Source organism: Myripristis murdjan, chromosome 10 (assembly GCF_902150065.1).
Source record: "Myripristis murdjan chromosome 10, fMyrMur1.1, whole genome shotgun sequence".
NCBI classification, from domain to species: Eukaryota; Metazoa; Chordata; class Actinopteri; order Holocentriformes; family Holocentridae; genus Myripristis; species Myripristis murdjan.
The window spans coordinates 1,676,559-1,690,555 of NC_043989.1; the positions used below are offsets into that span (position 1 = coordinate 1,676,559).

At 40.4% G+C, this 13,997-nt stretch overlaps 1 protein-coding gene across 1 annotated transcript in view; it reads left to right on the forward strand.

Moving 5' to 3' along the window:
• The first annotated feature begins 315 nt into the window (after window positions 1–315).
• nfkb1 (nuclear factor of kappa light polypeptide gene enhancer in B-cells 1) overlaps window positions 316–13,997 on the forward strand; it is a 43,087-nt gene continuing 29,405 nt past the window's right edge. Inside the window, exons 1-5 of the mRNA XM_030062464.1 lie at window positions 316–617; window positions 2,255–2,300; window positions 2,505–2,590; window positions 9,014–9,054; window positions 11,082–11,180. Of these exons, the coding sequence (XP_029918324.1) occupies window positions 2,260–2,300; window positions 2,505–2,590; window positions 9,014–9,054; window positions 11,082–11,180 (267 nt within the window). The 5' untranslated portion in view covers window positions 316–617; window positions 2,255–2,259. The remainder of the gene's footprint in view (window positions 618–2,254; window positions 2,301–2,504; window positions 2,591–9,013; window positions 9,055–11,081; window positions 11,181–13,997) is intronic.

Consider the following 13,997-nt stretch of genomic DNA (forward strand, 5'->3'; position numbering starts at 1 on the left):
TAGAAATTTAATGAAATTCAATTTCCTTGGTTGTAATGACATAAGTTGGTGTGTTGTTTGTGTTGACAACAAAAATCTAGTTATAATGACATATGTCATGATAACAAAAGACATTTCATTATAACGTGAAAATATATTTCCCCTCGTGGTTAGGAGATAATGGACCAATTTATTCATCTTGAAAACCAATACCTCTCTGTAGTGGCTCCTAACTTTTACAGAACTCGAAAGTAGGGTCAGAGTGATACCTCTTCCGCTTTACCTGCTCTCTGACTGAACGTGCTACGTCACAGGGAATTTCCAGTGGGGAAGGAAGTCAACTTTATGAACAACTGACCCAACTTTGGTGTCACCTGCTGCCTTCTGCTGCTTCTGCTGGGACAAATATCAGGCTGGTCACTCGGAGCAGATTATTTCCGCGTTATAAACAGTAATAACGGTGTTATCGCGTCATGGCGCACCTTAATTCGGCCTAGAGGTTGTTTATGGATCCGCTAATTCAGCACGGGCATGGCGAAATGATGTGCAAAAGTCAACTGAACTGAAGTGGACTAGAGGACTGTCACTTACATTTCATGTTGAGGGAATCCGACTGTTAACCTGACCGAGCCAACCAGGTGAGAAACTAAGTCTACAGTTTGTAAAATATACATGTACAGTTAGCAGCCTCGTTTCCCATCACCGCTGACAGCAGTGTGCTCTATTAGAGAGAGTCTTGCCAACTTCTTTTGTTGTGCTACTCACTTCCTTATTATCAGCTAACTGTTAGCTCCTCCGCTGAGGCTCGTTGACTCGAGTGCGCAGTGAACGCCTCACACCAGACTCCGTTCAATAAACCCGACAGCGCCTTTCTGCGTCGGTTACCGGACGCGGCACCCGGTGGAACATGACTTCAGGCGTTTGTAAGTGGATGTTAGCTGGTTTATTCGGCGGACATCACACCCACAAAGCGGCTCTTGTTTTCAGACCAGCACCGTGTGTTGTTGGTGGAAACCGCCAGCTGGAATAGCGTGCGAGTCATTCATAAAAGTTGAGATTTAATTTAAACTAAAGCTGTTGAGTAGATTTTATCTACGCCGACTCGGAGACTAGATTCCAACGAGTCAAAATATGTATTCATTTGTCGTTAGATGTGTTCCACTTTGTGTTTTAACTTAGCGGATTAGAAAAGACGGATTAATTTGGCCGGACTCTGGCGGCTCGTGCTGTGTCCTCGGGGCTAGCTACCTGTTAGCCACCGCAGGTAACGTTAGCAAACTGGCAATGACAAGACGTTCTGTGACGGATAACAGTCAGCAGAATGCTCGCTGCTGGTGTTTCTGTCAAGGTAAAAGTTAAGAAGAGACACATATTCGTTTCATAACGGCTGTTACGGCGAGAAGAACCAAATACGCCAGTTGCGCTAACCGTTACCCAGCGAGCTAACGCACTCCAGCCAGGCGCGTGCACCTGCCACCGGCGCTGGTGCGGGAGCGCGCTTGGCAAGTAGCAACAAGTGTCAGAGTAATTATAACGTTATTATTATAGTTTATATTATCCTCAGAGGGATAAATCGAGGCTAAAGCAGCTTTAACTCATTCTTTCCATCCTTTTTAAAATTGCAGAATAGTGTTTATTCATGTATTTAGACTAATTCATCGGCGTAAGTAAACAGTAAACAACATAATGACCAATAACAGACTGATCTAAGTCATACGAAGATAGGGCCTTGGGAAAACACATAAATGAAAACCTAAGTATTTCAACTGGAAGTCATATTTAACTTTGTTTTGATCTATCTATCTATCTTTGATCTATTTATCTAGACATGCACAGATGTGGAATTTCAGGGCCAATAATGGTAACCAGTAATTATCAAATTCGTATTTGTTGTGGCCAAAACCAATTAGATAACCCACAACATTACTCATGCATTTAGAAGTAAAGAGGACAATAAAGGGTAACTTTTTAGATTGGCCAGTTTCTAGTCAATTTTTTTTTTTTTTTTTTTTTTTTTTTATAAGAAAGGCTGTTTTACTGACATTCTTTCTTTCTCTGAAAGTGCTAACATGCAGCAATATTATCGGATGTAATTACCAAATTCAATTCGTAACAATAATTATCATTCCCACCTCCTCATTTATCAGAGGATAATGCATCAGCCACCACTGTATCATACATCCCTTTAGATCCATCAGCTCATCACTGCTTGAATATCGAGTTGTAGAAGTGTGTGTGTGTGATGGAAATGTTGAGTGTGTTTCTGTGTTTGCAGACATCATGGCTGGAGAGGAGCACTACATGCACAGTCACCATCACCAGGTAAACTCCTCACACACAGCTCAGTCTGAAGAACAGAATAGGAAAATGAAAAATGATCAAAGTGCAAAGAATATGATAACACATTTGTAAAGAAAGTGTTTTGGTTGGTAAAGTTTGTGTGTGAACTGTTTTATATCCTGACTCACGTTGGGCTTCTGATCAATTCAGTTCAATTCGTTTTGTGTGTCTGTGTGTTTTTCCTCACAGCTTCTTGACAACATAATAATGGAGCCGTTATGGGAATTTCAAAATTTTACCCCGATGTCACAAACCACAGCGCTGCCGACAGGTAAGAGTCCACCACCATCATCATCAAATATAGTATGATAATATAGGAAGAAAAAATATGCCAAATGAAAGTGAATGAAAAAATGTTTCTCCAGTGACATGAAGGCAAGGCAGCATTGTTTACTTCAGCTTCAGAACTCCAACTTAATCAATTTTAATTACAGATGACTAACAACCGATTTTATCCCCCTTGATTAACACTCTCAGTAAGACTATAAGTCATATGAAATGTTTTGTTATGTGTCTTTACTGTTTGCACTTCTATTTTTTTAATTCTTTACTTATGCATGGGATAGCTGTGTGTGTGTGTGTGCGCACGCGCGCATGTGTTAATGTGTATTTTGCGATGGAAATCCCAGTATACCCACATATTCAGACACCAGTACACCACTGATTTCATTTATTAAAAAAGGTAAAAATAATGAGAATTGCCCCTCACAAGTGATCAGAGTCCAGAGTGACATCCTCAGATGTCTTCCTCATTCTGACTAGCAGCCAGAAAAGAAAATAATAATAATAATAATTTTATAAAGATATGTAAGGAGAAAAGGAAGACAATCTAAGCATCTCAGTGATCTTAGTGAAGCTGGAATCAGACAGTTTTGTTGTTTTTACTGGAGTAATGATTGAATCCATACCATTAATGAAACTGTTATCAATTAATTCTCTGTTGATGGATTAATAGATGTGTTGTGTCAGTGCTAATACACACACAGCTGTTACAACTGTCAGTGTGATAATTTCCCACCGACACAATAAACCATTAATGTAAATACCATTTGCACTGTGTAACATAATAATCCAGTTAAGGTAATAAATTTCCTGCAAATGTAATTAAAGGTTCCTGCCATTAATGTAATACTTTTTTCCTGTTAACACAATCATCATTATATTAATGGGAATTAGATAGGGAGTTCCAAACTTGCATACGCAAATGTGAATGGATGAAAGTCATTCAATGCGTTTTGACTTTTAATCAGTTATCAGTTTTGTTATTACATTTTTGAAAACTGGAAATTCCAGCTTTCATGTTCATGTCATTCATCCCAGTAATGTTGTAATTATGTGATAAGAGGTCTGTAAAAACATACTTCAAATGAATGGAAGACAGTGCTCAAACAATAAAGTTTTTTCAATGCCCCCCAAAAAAGAAGATAGATATATAGTCATTATTTTCAGTTTAATTATCAGTAATAGCAAATCTGTGATATCTGAATTTTGATTATCAGTTCAGTTATATTTTTGAAAACTGCAGTATTCACACTTTCTGTTAATTTAATAACTCCCATTAATGTAATAATTACTACATTAACAGGAAAAACACATTATGTTAATGGCAGGTACCTTTTGTTATGTATGTAGGAAATTTATTACGTTAACTGGATTATTACATGACACAGTGCAAGCCGTTATTACCTTAATGGTTTATTATGTTGGTGGGTGATTAGATTGGCAGTTGCTACACACAGCACCAACACTATGTGGTGACTCATATGTGAAGTTATGGATATTGAAATCAGTTTCTGTTGGCATTGGTTTGGGACGTCACAAGAACCGATACTACCGATCCCACATAGATACCAAATTTCAAGAAACCAGGAGGAGCAGTTCTACTCCTGCTCCTTGTGACCCGCAAATTATAAAAATAAAGAAATAGAAAATTAGAAGGAGCAAAAATTCATGGATGGAAGTGTTTTGCCATCGAGGAAGACAGAGAAGACAACATTTTGAGCAAATGAGCAAATTTATAGTGAAGCATGTGGGATATTGTTTTCTCCATGGTACCAATGTTTTGGTAGAGAATCGTGGATTTTTACCGGCGCTGGCGTCGGCTCCCAGCATCCTGTGACCGTGACATCCCTAGTCGGCATTAAATCTCTGTTATTCATGAACTCCACTAACTGAGAATATCCAGGGTTTGAATAGCAGCTCATGGCAGCGCAGCGCAGGAATTGAATATAAAAGTAAAATGGACCCTGGTGTGACAGCTTGATCACTAATATTGTAATCAATAAATTTTCTGTCGATCGACTCGCAGTTCAGTTGTAGTGTGAGGTGAAGGTTGATCTTCCTGCAGCCTCAGCAGAGCTCAGTCTCCTCTGAAGTGAACAAGGTGTAGTTTCTGTTTGGGCAAGCGAAGCCGCACCTCAGCAGGTCGTTTCTTCATCTGCTGAAGTTAAAGTGAAACAGGAGTTTCATGACGTTTGGAGCCCACAGTCTTTCCACTCTCACTTCTCTGTTGGCCTGCGGGACTTTGGCTGAAAGAGAGACTAGTGTACTCGTTTGACATGACACCTATGGTCAGGGTGTGAGCTGACAGGGAAGCTGCTGTGTGTGTGTGTGTGTGTGTGTGTGTGTGTGTGTGTGTGTGTGTGAGTGTGTGTGTGTCTGTGTGTGTGAGTGTGTGAGTGTGTGTGTGTGTGTGTGAGTGTGAGTGTGAGTGTGTGCGCGTGTGTGTGGGAAAGGGGAAAGTATCTCGTTTTATATTTACATGTTGGTAATTCCTGTGACTCTCTTAGCGAGAGAAAATGAGGTTAACAGGCTTTTACCAGAGGCTTTAATTCTCTCCACATTAACGTTATCAACCAACGGCAAGGACGACAAAGGTCAGAGGTCACTGCGCCCTGAACACCAATAGGGACAAATATTTCTATGGCCCAGAAGTTTAGGAAGGAAAAGATTGTTTCTGATTTGCTTCAGTTATCACTATAAAGGTGTTAATAATAAAAACCATAAATGTTTTTTTTGTACAGCACTTAAAAAAATATAATTATCAAGAGCTTTATATCAACTGAGTAAACTGGGAAGAGCGAGAGGCAGCGGCACTAAACTATAACAAAGAATAATAAATGTGACTCTGTACCGTGATGTGGATTTCAGGCCCTACTGTCCAGTGGTTTTCAAAGTGGGGTCGGGTGGCCTGCAGGGGTCCCTGATGTTTTAATGTCACACTGTGAATCTGCTGTTTGTGAGTCTGTCATCTGAACACAAACTAAAATATATTTTTTCATATTGCAGTAATTATTGACCCCAGCCAATTATAGGGGCCGATACAGAAATTTTCAATAATCGCTGTTGTAATTGATTGACGTGATGACCCCACCTCTCCATGTGAAAGACAGGGGAAGAAAGGAGAGTGGGCGGGGCACCATTTCCTAATATTATGGTTGCAATTTACATTTCCCTTTTCACTGGATTTCACCGGATCAGCCTCACTGATCTGACCCATAAATAGGAAGAATTAGAAATACAGCTTTTTGTCTTTTTTTCCAATTTCCTTTTTTTTTTGCTGACTTTATGGTAATTTTCTTGTATTTTTTTGCATTTTGTTTTACTGATACTAATATAGTAATGTACTGTAAATTTCTTATGTACTGTAAATTTTGACACTACAATTTTAAAGTTTATAACAACTGAATATTGGCACTAGATATCGGTCATCGGTGGCCTTGATCATTCATACTCAGTATCGTGATTGGCTCTCAGTATTGGTCGATCTGTAGTCTGGAGCTTAAATCTGTGTGAGTTTGGTTTTGCGAGTCCTGAAAAAGTCAGAAAACTTCTCCTCCAAATGATGTCTGCTTCCCTGGAGAGGAGACTCAGTTAATAATTCACTGAAATGTGCAGATTTTACTGCATTTAATTTATTTATTAGAGGTTATTAGTGTGTGTTGTGTGGCCGTGTGACGGGCGGGCAGCAGATCGGACTGAACCAAAGACAGTTTGATAAATGATGACTTGTTATCAGAGGCTGTGCAGTGAGTTAGTGGGATCTCTGTGGGAGGAAGTGGCGGCGAGCAGACAGGAAGCTCAGGTAGACGGCAGGATGCTGCAGCTGGCAGAGACGCAGCTCCATCACACACACACACACTTGCACACACTCACACAGACATCATGCTGACTGGCTGGTTGGACACACACTGTTTACCATGGTTTGGTACGGTCCTGTTCACTTTTCACTGTGTATCTTAGAAGGCTATACTGTGTTTTTGGCTGCATTTTTGTCGATAATTCACTTTGTGAGCTGGTTTGTCGTCTTGTTGTTAACTTCGAGCTTGAATTTTTTACCTGCTCATGTCACCTCACCTGCCTTCAGAGCTGGTTTGTGTTGAGTCAGAGTCTAAGTATAAGTGTAAGTTATTTAGCAGAAATGTGCAGATTTGGGATTTTAATTTTAAACTTGCATGCTCATTTCTCGAGCTGATCCAGTCTGTAAATGGTTTTGGTGAGGTGCGAGAGGTACAGCGGTTCTGAAACTGAAACCATGACACAAACGTCCACGGTCTCCAGTCGCGGTTCCGTCTTCCACCTCGCCGTCGCCCGAGATTGAGCAATCATAAGTCCGCTGTGTTGAACTCTATACAGCGAGTGTACTACTGAGCGCATGGACGATAATAACTGACACACACACGTGATTCAGCTGTGAGCTGCAAACTGTGGCAGCGAGATGGAGGAAGAGAGGAAACAAGTGAAGAGAGAGAAGAGGCAGGCTGGTTTAGCACAGGACAGAAAGTGTGTAAGCTGCAAACACAACCTGTGTTTTCACTGCCAGCGACTGGGGTGTCAACCTCATCAAGTTTCATCATCATACGATATTATATTGATTGTGTGGGCAATGATACGATATTTGCCAGTATCATAAAGTCAGCCATGATGCAAATTTGATTCGATTCAGTTCAGGGGCCGACAATCGATGTGAGACATCGTCGTCATGTTTATTTAACACAGTCGGTGACATCACAGCTTTGGCTGCTCGGCCAGGCTCCTCCTTCCTGAGCATTTTATCTGCTTCTGGCAGATAAAAAAAATATTTCCACTCTGCTGGTTTATTCCCAAGAGCGGAGTAGATCCATATTGCCTTTCTTGGCTGCTGTTATCTGCCTGGTGGTGGCGCTGTTTCAAGGCGATGTGTACAGATCTCCTGACTTGTTTGCGGGCTGGTTGGGGCCGCTGATTTTTAAGATTTAAAATCTGGAAGTGTGCAGTGTGTGCATGTTTGAGATCAGAGGGAGGAACATCTGTGAAGAGTCTCCTGATGTGTGTGATGCAGCTGATTTCAAAACAGGGTTGGATTTTAAAGCTCCTGTAGTCTGATCATAGTCTGAAATAACACTCAGACCAATACAATTATAATTATAATAATATAATTATAATAATTGTTAGAAGTAATAGTATTATTATTGTCAGCTTTACTTTGACCTTTGACCCTCAGACCTCCTTACTGTTTCTTCCTCCTGATGTTGGTGATGTCAGGATTTCATTTTCTGCTGCAGTGAAGAACTCTGCTGGAAGAACAGAAAAGACAAGAATGTAAAAAGTGAAAATGTATAAATAATGACCAGACCTGGTTTTAAGACAGATTGTCCTTTGAGCGGCTTGGACGTCTCTCTTGTTTAATGCACTTTTTATTTTTATTTTTTTCATCCAAACCATTGATTGTGGCTTTAATTCAAATCCCGAGAAAACACAGAATTTCTCTTTTTAAACATTTTTTATTGCACTTGTAGCAGTTGAAACACAGCTGTCTGTATGAGAGGCCATAACATTCAAAATTTTACTTTTCTGATAAATAACACATCTTCAAACCCCAACTGACATTGCACAAGAGAGTTTACCATTTTACTAAAAATCTTACAGACACAATAAAATAAATATGATAAAGTAGAAATAAAAAATTAAATAAATGGATGAATAAAAAAGGTGTGGATGTCTATCACCTGCTGAGGCTCTGTCTGTATTCTGTCTCCAGAAACAAGTGTGACTAAGGAGCACAGAGTTTCTGTTTTGTCAGTTTTATTTCTGAAGATTTTGTTTTCCAAAATGATTTACAGAAAATACAAAACAAAACATAACAAACAGAAATCACATGAGTACAGCTTTGTTTATCCCACATGGAGTTGGATGCAGTTAAAGAACAAACGAACATCAGTGAAACACACGTGTCCTCACAAAAAGAGCAGCAGATTGACAGTTAGCTATTTGCATATTTGTGCTATTAAAATGCAAATTGCCGGCAGAGGTCAGCAGAAATGATAGATTACAGTCGTGTTCTGGTGATTTGACCTCCTCAGCTCCTCAGCATCAATACAAACACACGTTACACAGCCAAGCTTCATTCAAACCCACAGAACTTTAGTATAAATCCCAGTTTCCAAAGATCCCAAACATGTTCTGCTGAATTCCAGGGAAATGTGTCTAAAATGAAGCACGAGACATGTAGATCTTCTCTGTTTGATGTGATTCTGCAGCTGTAAAACAAAGGCATCGTGGGTTTTGTATTTTGCTACTCAGTATAAGTTCGATATTGCTTTTATCTCACTTTAAAGCCTCAGGGGAAATCTAAGGGGGAAGTCACAGAGGGTTAAAAGTGCTGAATCTAAACATTGTGAAAGTTCACGTTGAGTTTCTGTCTCTTATTTTTCAGCGGACGGACCGTACCTGCAGATCATCGAACAGCCCAAACAGGTAAATCTTTACCTGCTCGCTCAGCTGGCAGGAAATACAAAAGTCCCGTTTCCTGTTGCCACCGGCTGCCTTGAACGCAGCCGCTGCAGAATTCATTTCCTACAGCATCAGACTGCCGATTCAGCACAACGCTGAGCTTAACAGGCTGAATACTCACTACCAGTCCTACAACTAAGAAGACACTTAGTGCATTTGTCTTGGTGACGTACAGCTGTTTTGTGTGTTATAGTGCATTAGTGCATTTAAATAATGTATTTGAAAACTGACCTGCAGTGTTCTGATGCAGCGCTGTAGTGTTGTGCTCTCTTTATCCTATAGCTGCCAGCAGCCCTCGGCTCACCGGGCTAACGGCTGTTTCACTCTCATAACTTTGGCTGCGTCTGTACGGAGATGGATGTGAGGGAATAATCCGACATCCCCAGACTTATCAAACTGTCTCCTTTTCACCATTCACAACGTAAAAATAAAATAAAATAAAATAGAAGCTTAAAAAAAAATTCCATTCTGAGGGGAATTTTCCAAAAGTTGTGTTTTTGGTTATCAGAAATGCTATTTTCGTTTGGACAGAAGATCAAAATGGAAAGAAGGAGTTTCATTTTCCAAAAAATTAGTTTCTGTACCTTACAATGTGGAATATCCCCTGACTTAATAACCCCGAATAGATAGATAGATTGATAGATAGATAGATAGATAGAAATCATGATTTTTGCTGATGGCCAAACACCACAAAGCGTTTGAATAACGGGGTGGCCGCCGGCAGCCCACGCCACCGCAGCAGAGCCGCCCCTGTGCAGTGCTACTGTGTGTGTGTTTGGTCACTTTATATTTGGACTATTAATATTCAACTTTTTATCATTTGAGTTTCACTGAATATCAGCCTGTCCAATGGAAATGCTCCAGTTATTATTAGTAGAGCTGGCACGGCAGGTGTGATAATTACCTGTAAAATATTAACCGCTTAAGATTCACTCACCATTAGCCACGAGGTTGTTATTCGACAGCTGCTCGCTCTGATTTCAGTTTTACTTTTGAGAGCTCGGCTTTATTCCCATCACCAATGCAGAGGTACTACATTACCCACAATTCTTTAAACAAGCTCTACCATTCGCAGCGCTGTTGCCATGGTGATAAGAAGGTGTTGAGTGCGTCAGACAGTCTGTTCGGAGATGTTTTTAGTGTGTAGTTGTTAACATGATTTTGAGTCAGATATTTAGTGTTTTTTTAGGTGTGGGAGGGGGACCAGCAGGGTTTGGGTTAAAATACAACATGTTTACAGTCCTCTGCCCTTTTTTAAACATTTTTCATATATCAATTTTTTGTGTTCAGAATCAGTTTGAATAATATCATGATCCATCTTGTAAGGTATTGGTGCCGTTCAATATGTAACATTGATGAAATATTAATTTTTTTTAGAAACGTCTGTAGGAGGAATGAAACGGCATCAACCTTGCAGCTCCACAGACGCTCGGTTAACGTTTAACTCTGTCAGTTTCGTATCAGCTTGGGTTTGATGCTCAGTTGAATGTTAACATCAGACAGTCCAAATAAAGTGTCACTGAGCATTTGTACACAGTATTTGGATACAGTGTGATAGTGTCTCAGTGTAACGTGCTGTTTCAGAATGGCGAGCTCACTTTAAAAGGTGTCTTTAAAAGGAAAATAAAGAGCTATCTTTTTAATCTAGCTTTTACTTTGTAGTATTGTTACAGCCTTAGTTTTTCAGTTTCATCACTGGTTTTCAGAATTATTTTTATGTTTTTAAATTTTTTTTTATTGGCTTTTGATTTTATCATTTTATAGTTTTTATTGTATTTTTTAGTCTAGCATTATTTTTATTGTTGTATGTTGTTTTTATTATTTGTCTGTGTTCTTTTAATCTTGCGATGTGAAGCACTTTGGGCTGTGTGTTTGCATGAAAGATGCTTTATAAATAAAGTTGAGTTGAGTTGGGTTGTATATGGGAGGTATATGTAAAGTTGTGGTTTATGTTTTATATGTATTGATCTGGTTGTGTATTTGTGTTGCAGCGTGGCTTCAGGTTCAGGTACGGCTGTGAAGGTCCGTCCCACGGCGGCCTGCCCGGGGCCTCCAGCGAGAAGAACAGGAAGTCCTACCCCACCGTCAAGGTAACCCTTCCTGTCTGGAAGACGGCTCATGTCTCATTATTTTCTTTTTTTTTTCTTTGCAGAGACATTTTCATTGTGCAGGAAAGCAAACTGCAGGGTTGAATGCCAGCCTCTGTGATGTCTGTCAAACAGGAAAAAACCCCTGTCCTCTGCTGTCGCAGCTGAGCCATGTGTGGCCACCAGCTGCTTTTCAGTTTCCTCACTGTGTTTCGGTTTGTAATAACAAGCTGAAACACACCTGTCTGCTTTTTCACTGCTACTGCTCCCAGGTGTGAAGCTCCCGTTCATTTTCTACATAGATGTTTCAGAAAATCCTTGTATAAAGTGTTTAAAGGTTTTAATCAAACCGCTCAGCAGTAGATTCGGAAGTGTGTGTTTACACGATGCTGTGGACGAGAGCTGGGAGACATTCACAGTTTCTGTTTTCTCTGTCAGTGCAGATTCACTGATCTGCTTTTCTCAGTTCCGATTCAATTCAGTTACCAGAATTTAGATATTTAGATGCCGACACCGATACTGGTGCTCTGTATTCTTGAATATCATTATTATTGTTATCTTTATTAGCATTGTGATTGTTGTTGGTGGTATAATGTGTAAGGTTACAGGAGGCTGCGGTGAACCTCACCACTTCTTTGAAACTGTGCAGTCGTTTGATTTTGAGAGACAAAAGCTTGTGGGGACTCTCAGTAAATGGGCTGCATTTCTACAGCTGAACACTCCACGTGCTTTACAGTGTCTGCCTCACATTCACCCATTCACACACACACGTTCATACACTGATGGCAGAGGCTGCCATGCAAGGTGCCTAGCTAGGGGTTCAGTGTCTTGCTCAAGGACACTTCGACATACCCTCTAGAGGAGCCGGGGATCAAACCAGCAACCCTCTGATTCCCAGATGAGCTGCGCCTACAATTGTATATACGATTGATCTACTGGATTATCTTTTTAGAAATGTGTAATTACTAATTATGTTCTACAACACCTTGGCTGAGGGCTTAAAATCGCATTATTACTGCAGTTTAATCCTCTTAAGAACCAAATGAACAAAAAAATGAACAAGCGAGCAAACAAACAAAGAGACAACTGAAGGAGGAATGAAAAGGCAAAAACAAAAGAATGAACAAATGAAGGAACACATGAACATGCAAACAACTGAAGAAATGAACAAACAAGCACTGGATCCAGCGAGCAAGCCAGCAGTTAAGCAAAGGACTGAATGCACACACGAACGAAGAAGGAGGAATAAACGAACAAACAAAATCAACAAATGAACAAGTGAAGGAACAAACAAACATGTAAACAAATTAAGGAAAGTTTGATGAGGCTATGATTATCCTAGAGGTCACAAGAGGTCATTTTCTCCAGCGACGTCCAGTTTGACAAAAGTCTGTGCCTGCAGTGAAATGGCTGCTATGGGGGCCAACATCATCACACAGGAATCAAATGTGGCTCATTGAATCCACAAGAGTCTCAGCTTTCCAGTCAAAGCCAACTGATGCAGCTCCAAGACTGTTTAGGCCCCAGTCTGCACACACACACCATTTTACAACAGGCCACGAGAACACGTGGACTGCAGGGACTGCAGAGAACCCATTTTCATTCACACAGCTGGAGGTCAGAGGTCAAGGGACCCCGCTGGAAATGACCACACTGGTTTTGTTCCTCGACCAGATTTAGCTGAATTTTAAAGCGATATTTAGTCGCCTTGTTGACAACCTACCATGACGTCGATTCCTTAGGTCGTCTAGTTTGTATGATATCAGTATCTTTACTTTAAATCAATTCATTAATCAAAAAATGATGAATAATTTGGACAATAAAGGTTCGCAATACTTCCTAAGTGAACGAGTTTTCTTTCTTTCGTGAGGCAGCGGCACAGTCGCACAGCGAGCGAGGAGGACTGTTCACACTGTGGTGTTTGAAGCCACAGCGTGTTTTCCTGCTAACTCAGCCCTCTGCCTGCATAAAGCTTCCGCAAGTCCTTTCTCCAACAGGTACACCACGACCGTACGGTGACCTTTTATAGCAAGTAAACTGGAATTATCCAACTAAACCTCAAATCAACCTGAGGACATTTGAGACAGGAGCGAGCTGAGTCGTCGCAGCTTTGATTTACTGTCTGTCTGCATATTCTGTCCACTCATTCATCTGTGTGACTCCCAGGCCTGTCTGCCTCTCTGTGCGTGTGTGAGCAGACAGACAGGAGGTTATGTTTCTTGGCTGTGTGTTGGTGTTTAGTTTGGAGGCTGAATCTCCCACATGTTCCAACCGAGCCTGAGGAAGCAGGAATTCCCCAGATTCCTGCAGCTGTCTGTCTGTCTGTCTGTCTGTCAGGCTGAACCGACTGACACTCGCTGCGCCGCAGATCTGGATGATGGGAACTCCGACAGACACTGAACTGTCCATCCCAACATGCCCTTCTGTCTATTTTTGAGCCTTAAAAATCTTGTTTTCCTTAAAGCAAATGAAAAATTCCACTCATCATTTACTTCATGATGTTTTTAAAAACAAGCATGAAGTCCTTTTTTTTTTTTTTAAACAAAAAGATGATGAAGAAAGATGAATAAGAGAAAGTGGAAACAAGCCATCTCAACCAACCTCTGGATTAAGAAAAATAATCAATTAATGATAATAATAAAAAAAAAACATAATAACCAGAAAGATCACTGGATATGGTGGAGAAGTGGGCAGAGCTGTAGAGGGTTCTGGCTGCCATGAGAAAAAAGCAATTTATCTAGTTTTTTCACTTGCTTTAAGAACAAAAAGATTTGAATGCCTGATACTAGAATAAAGATGTGTTCAGATGTGTATTTTTGC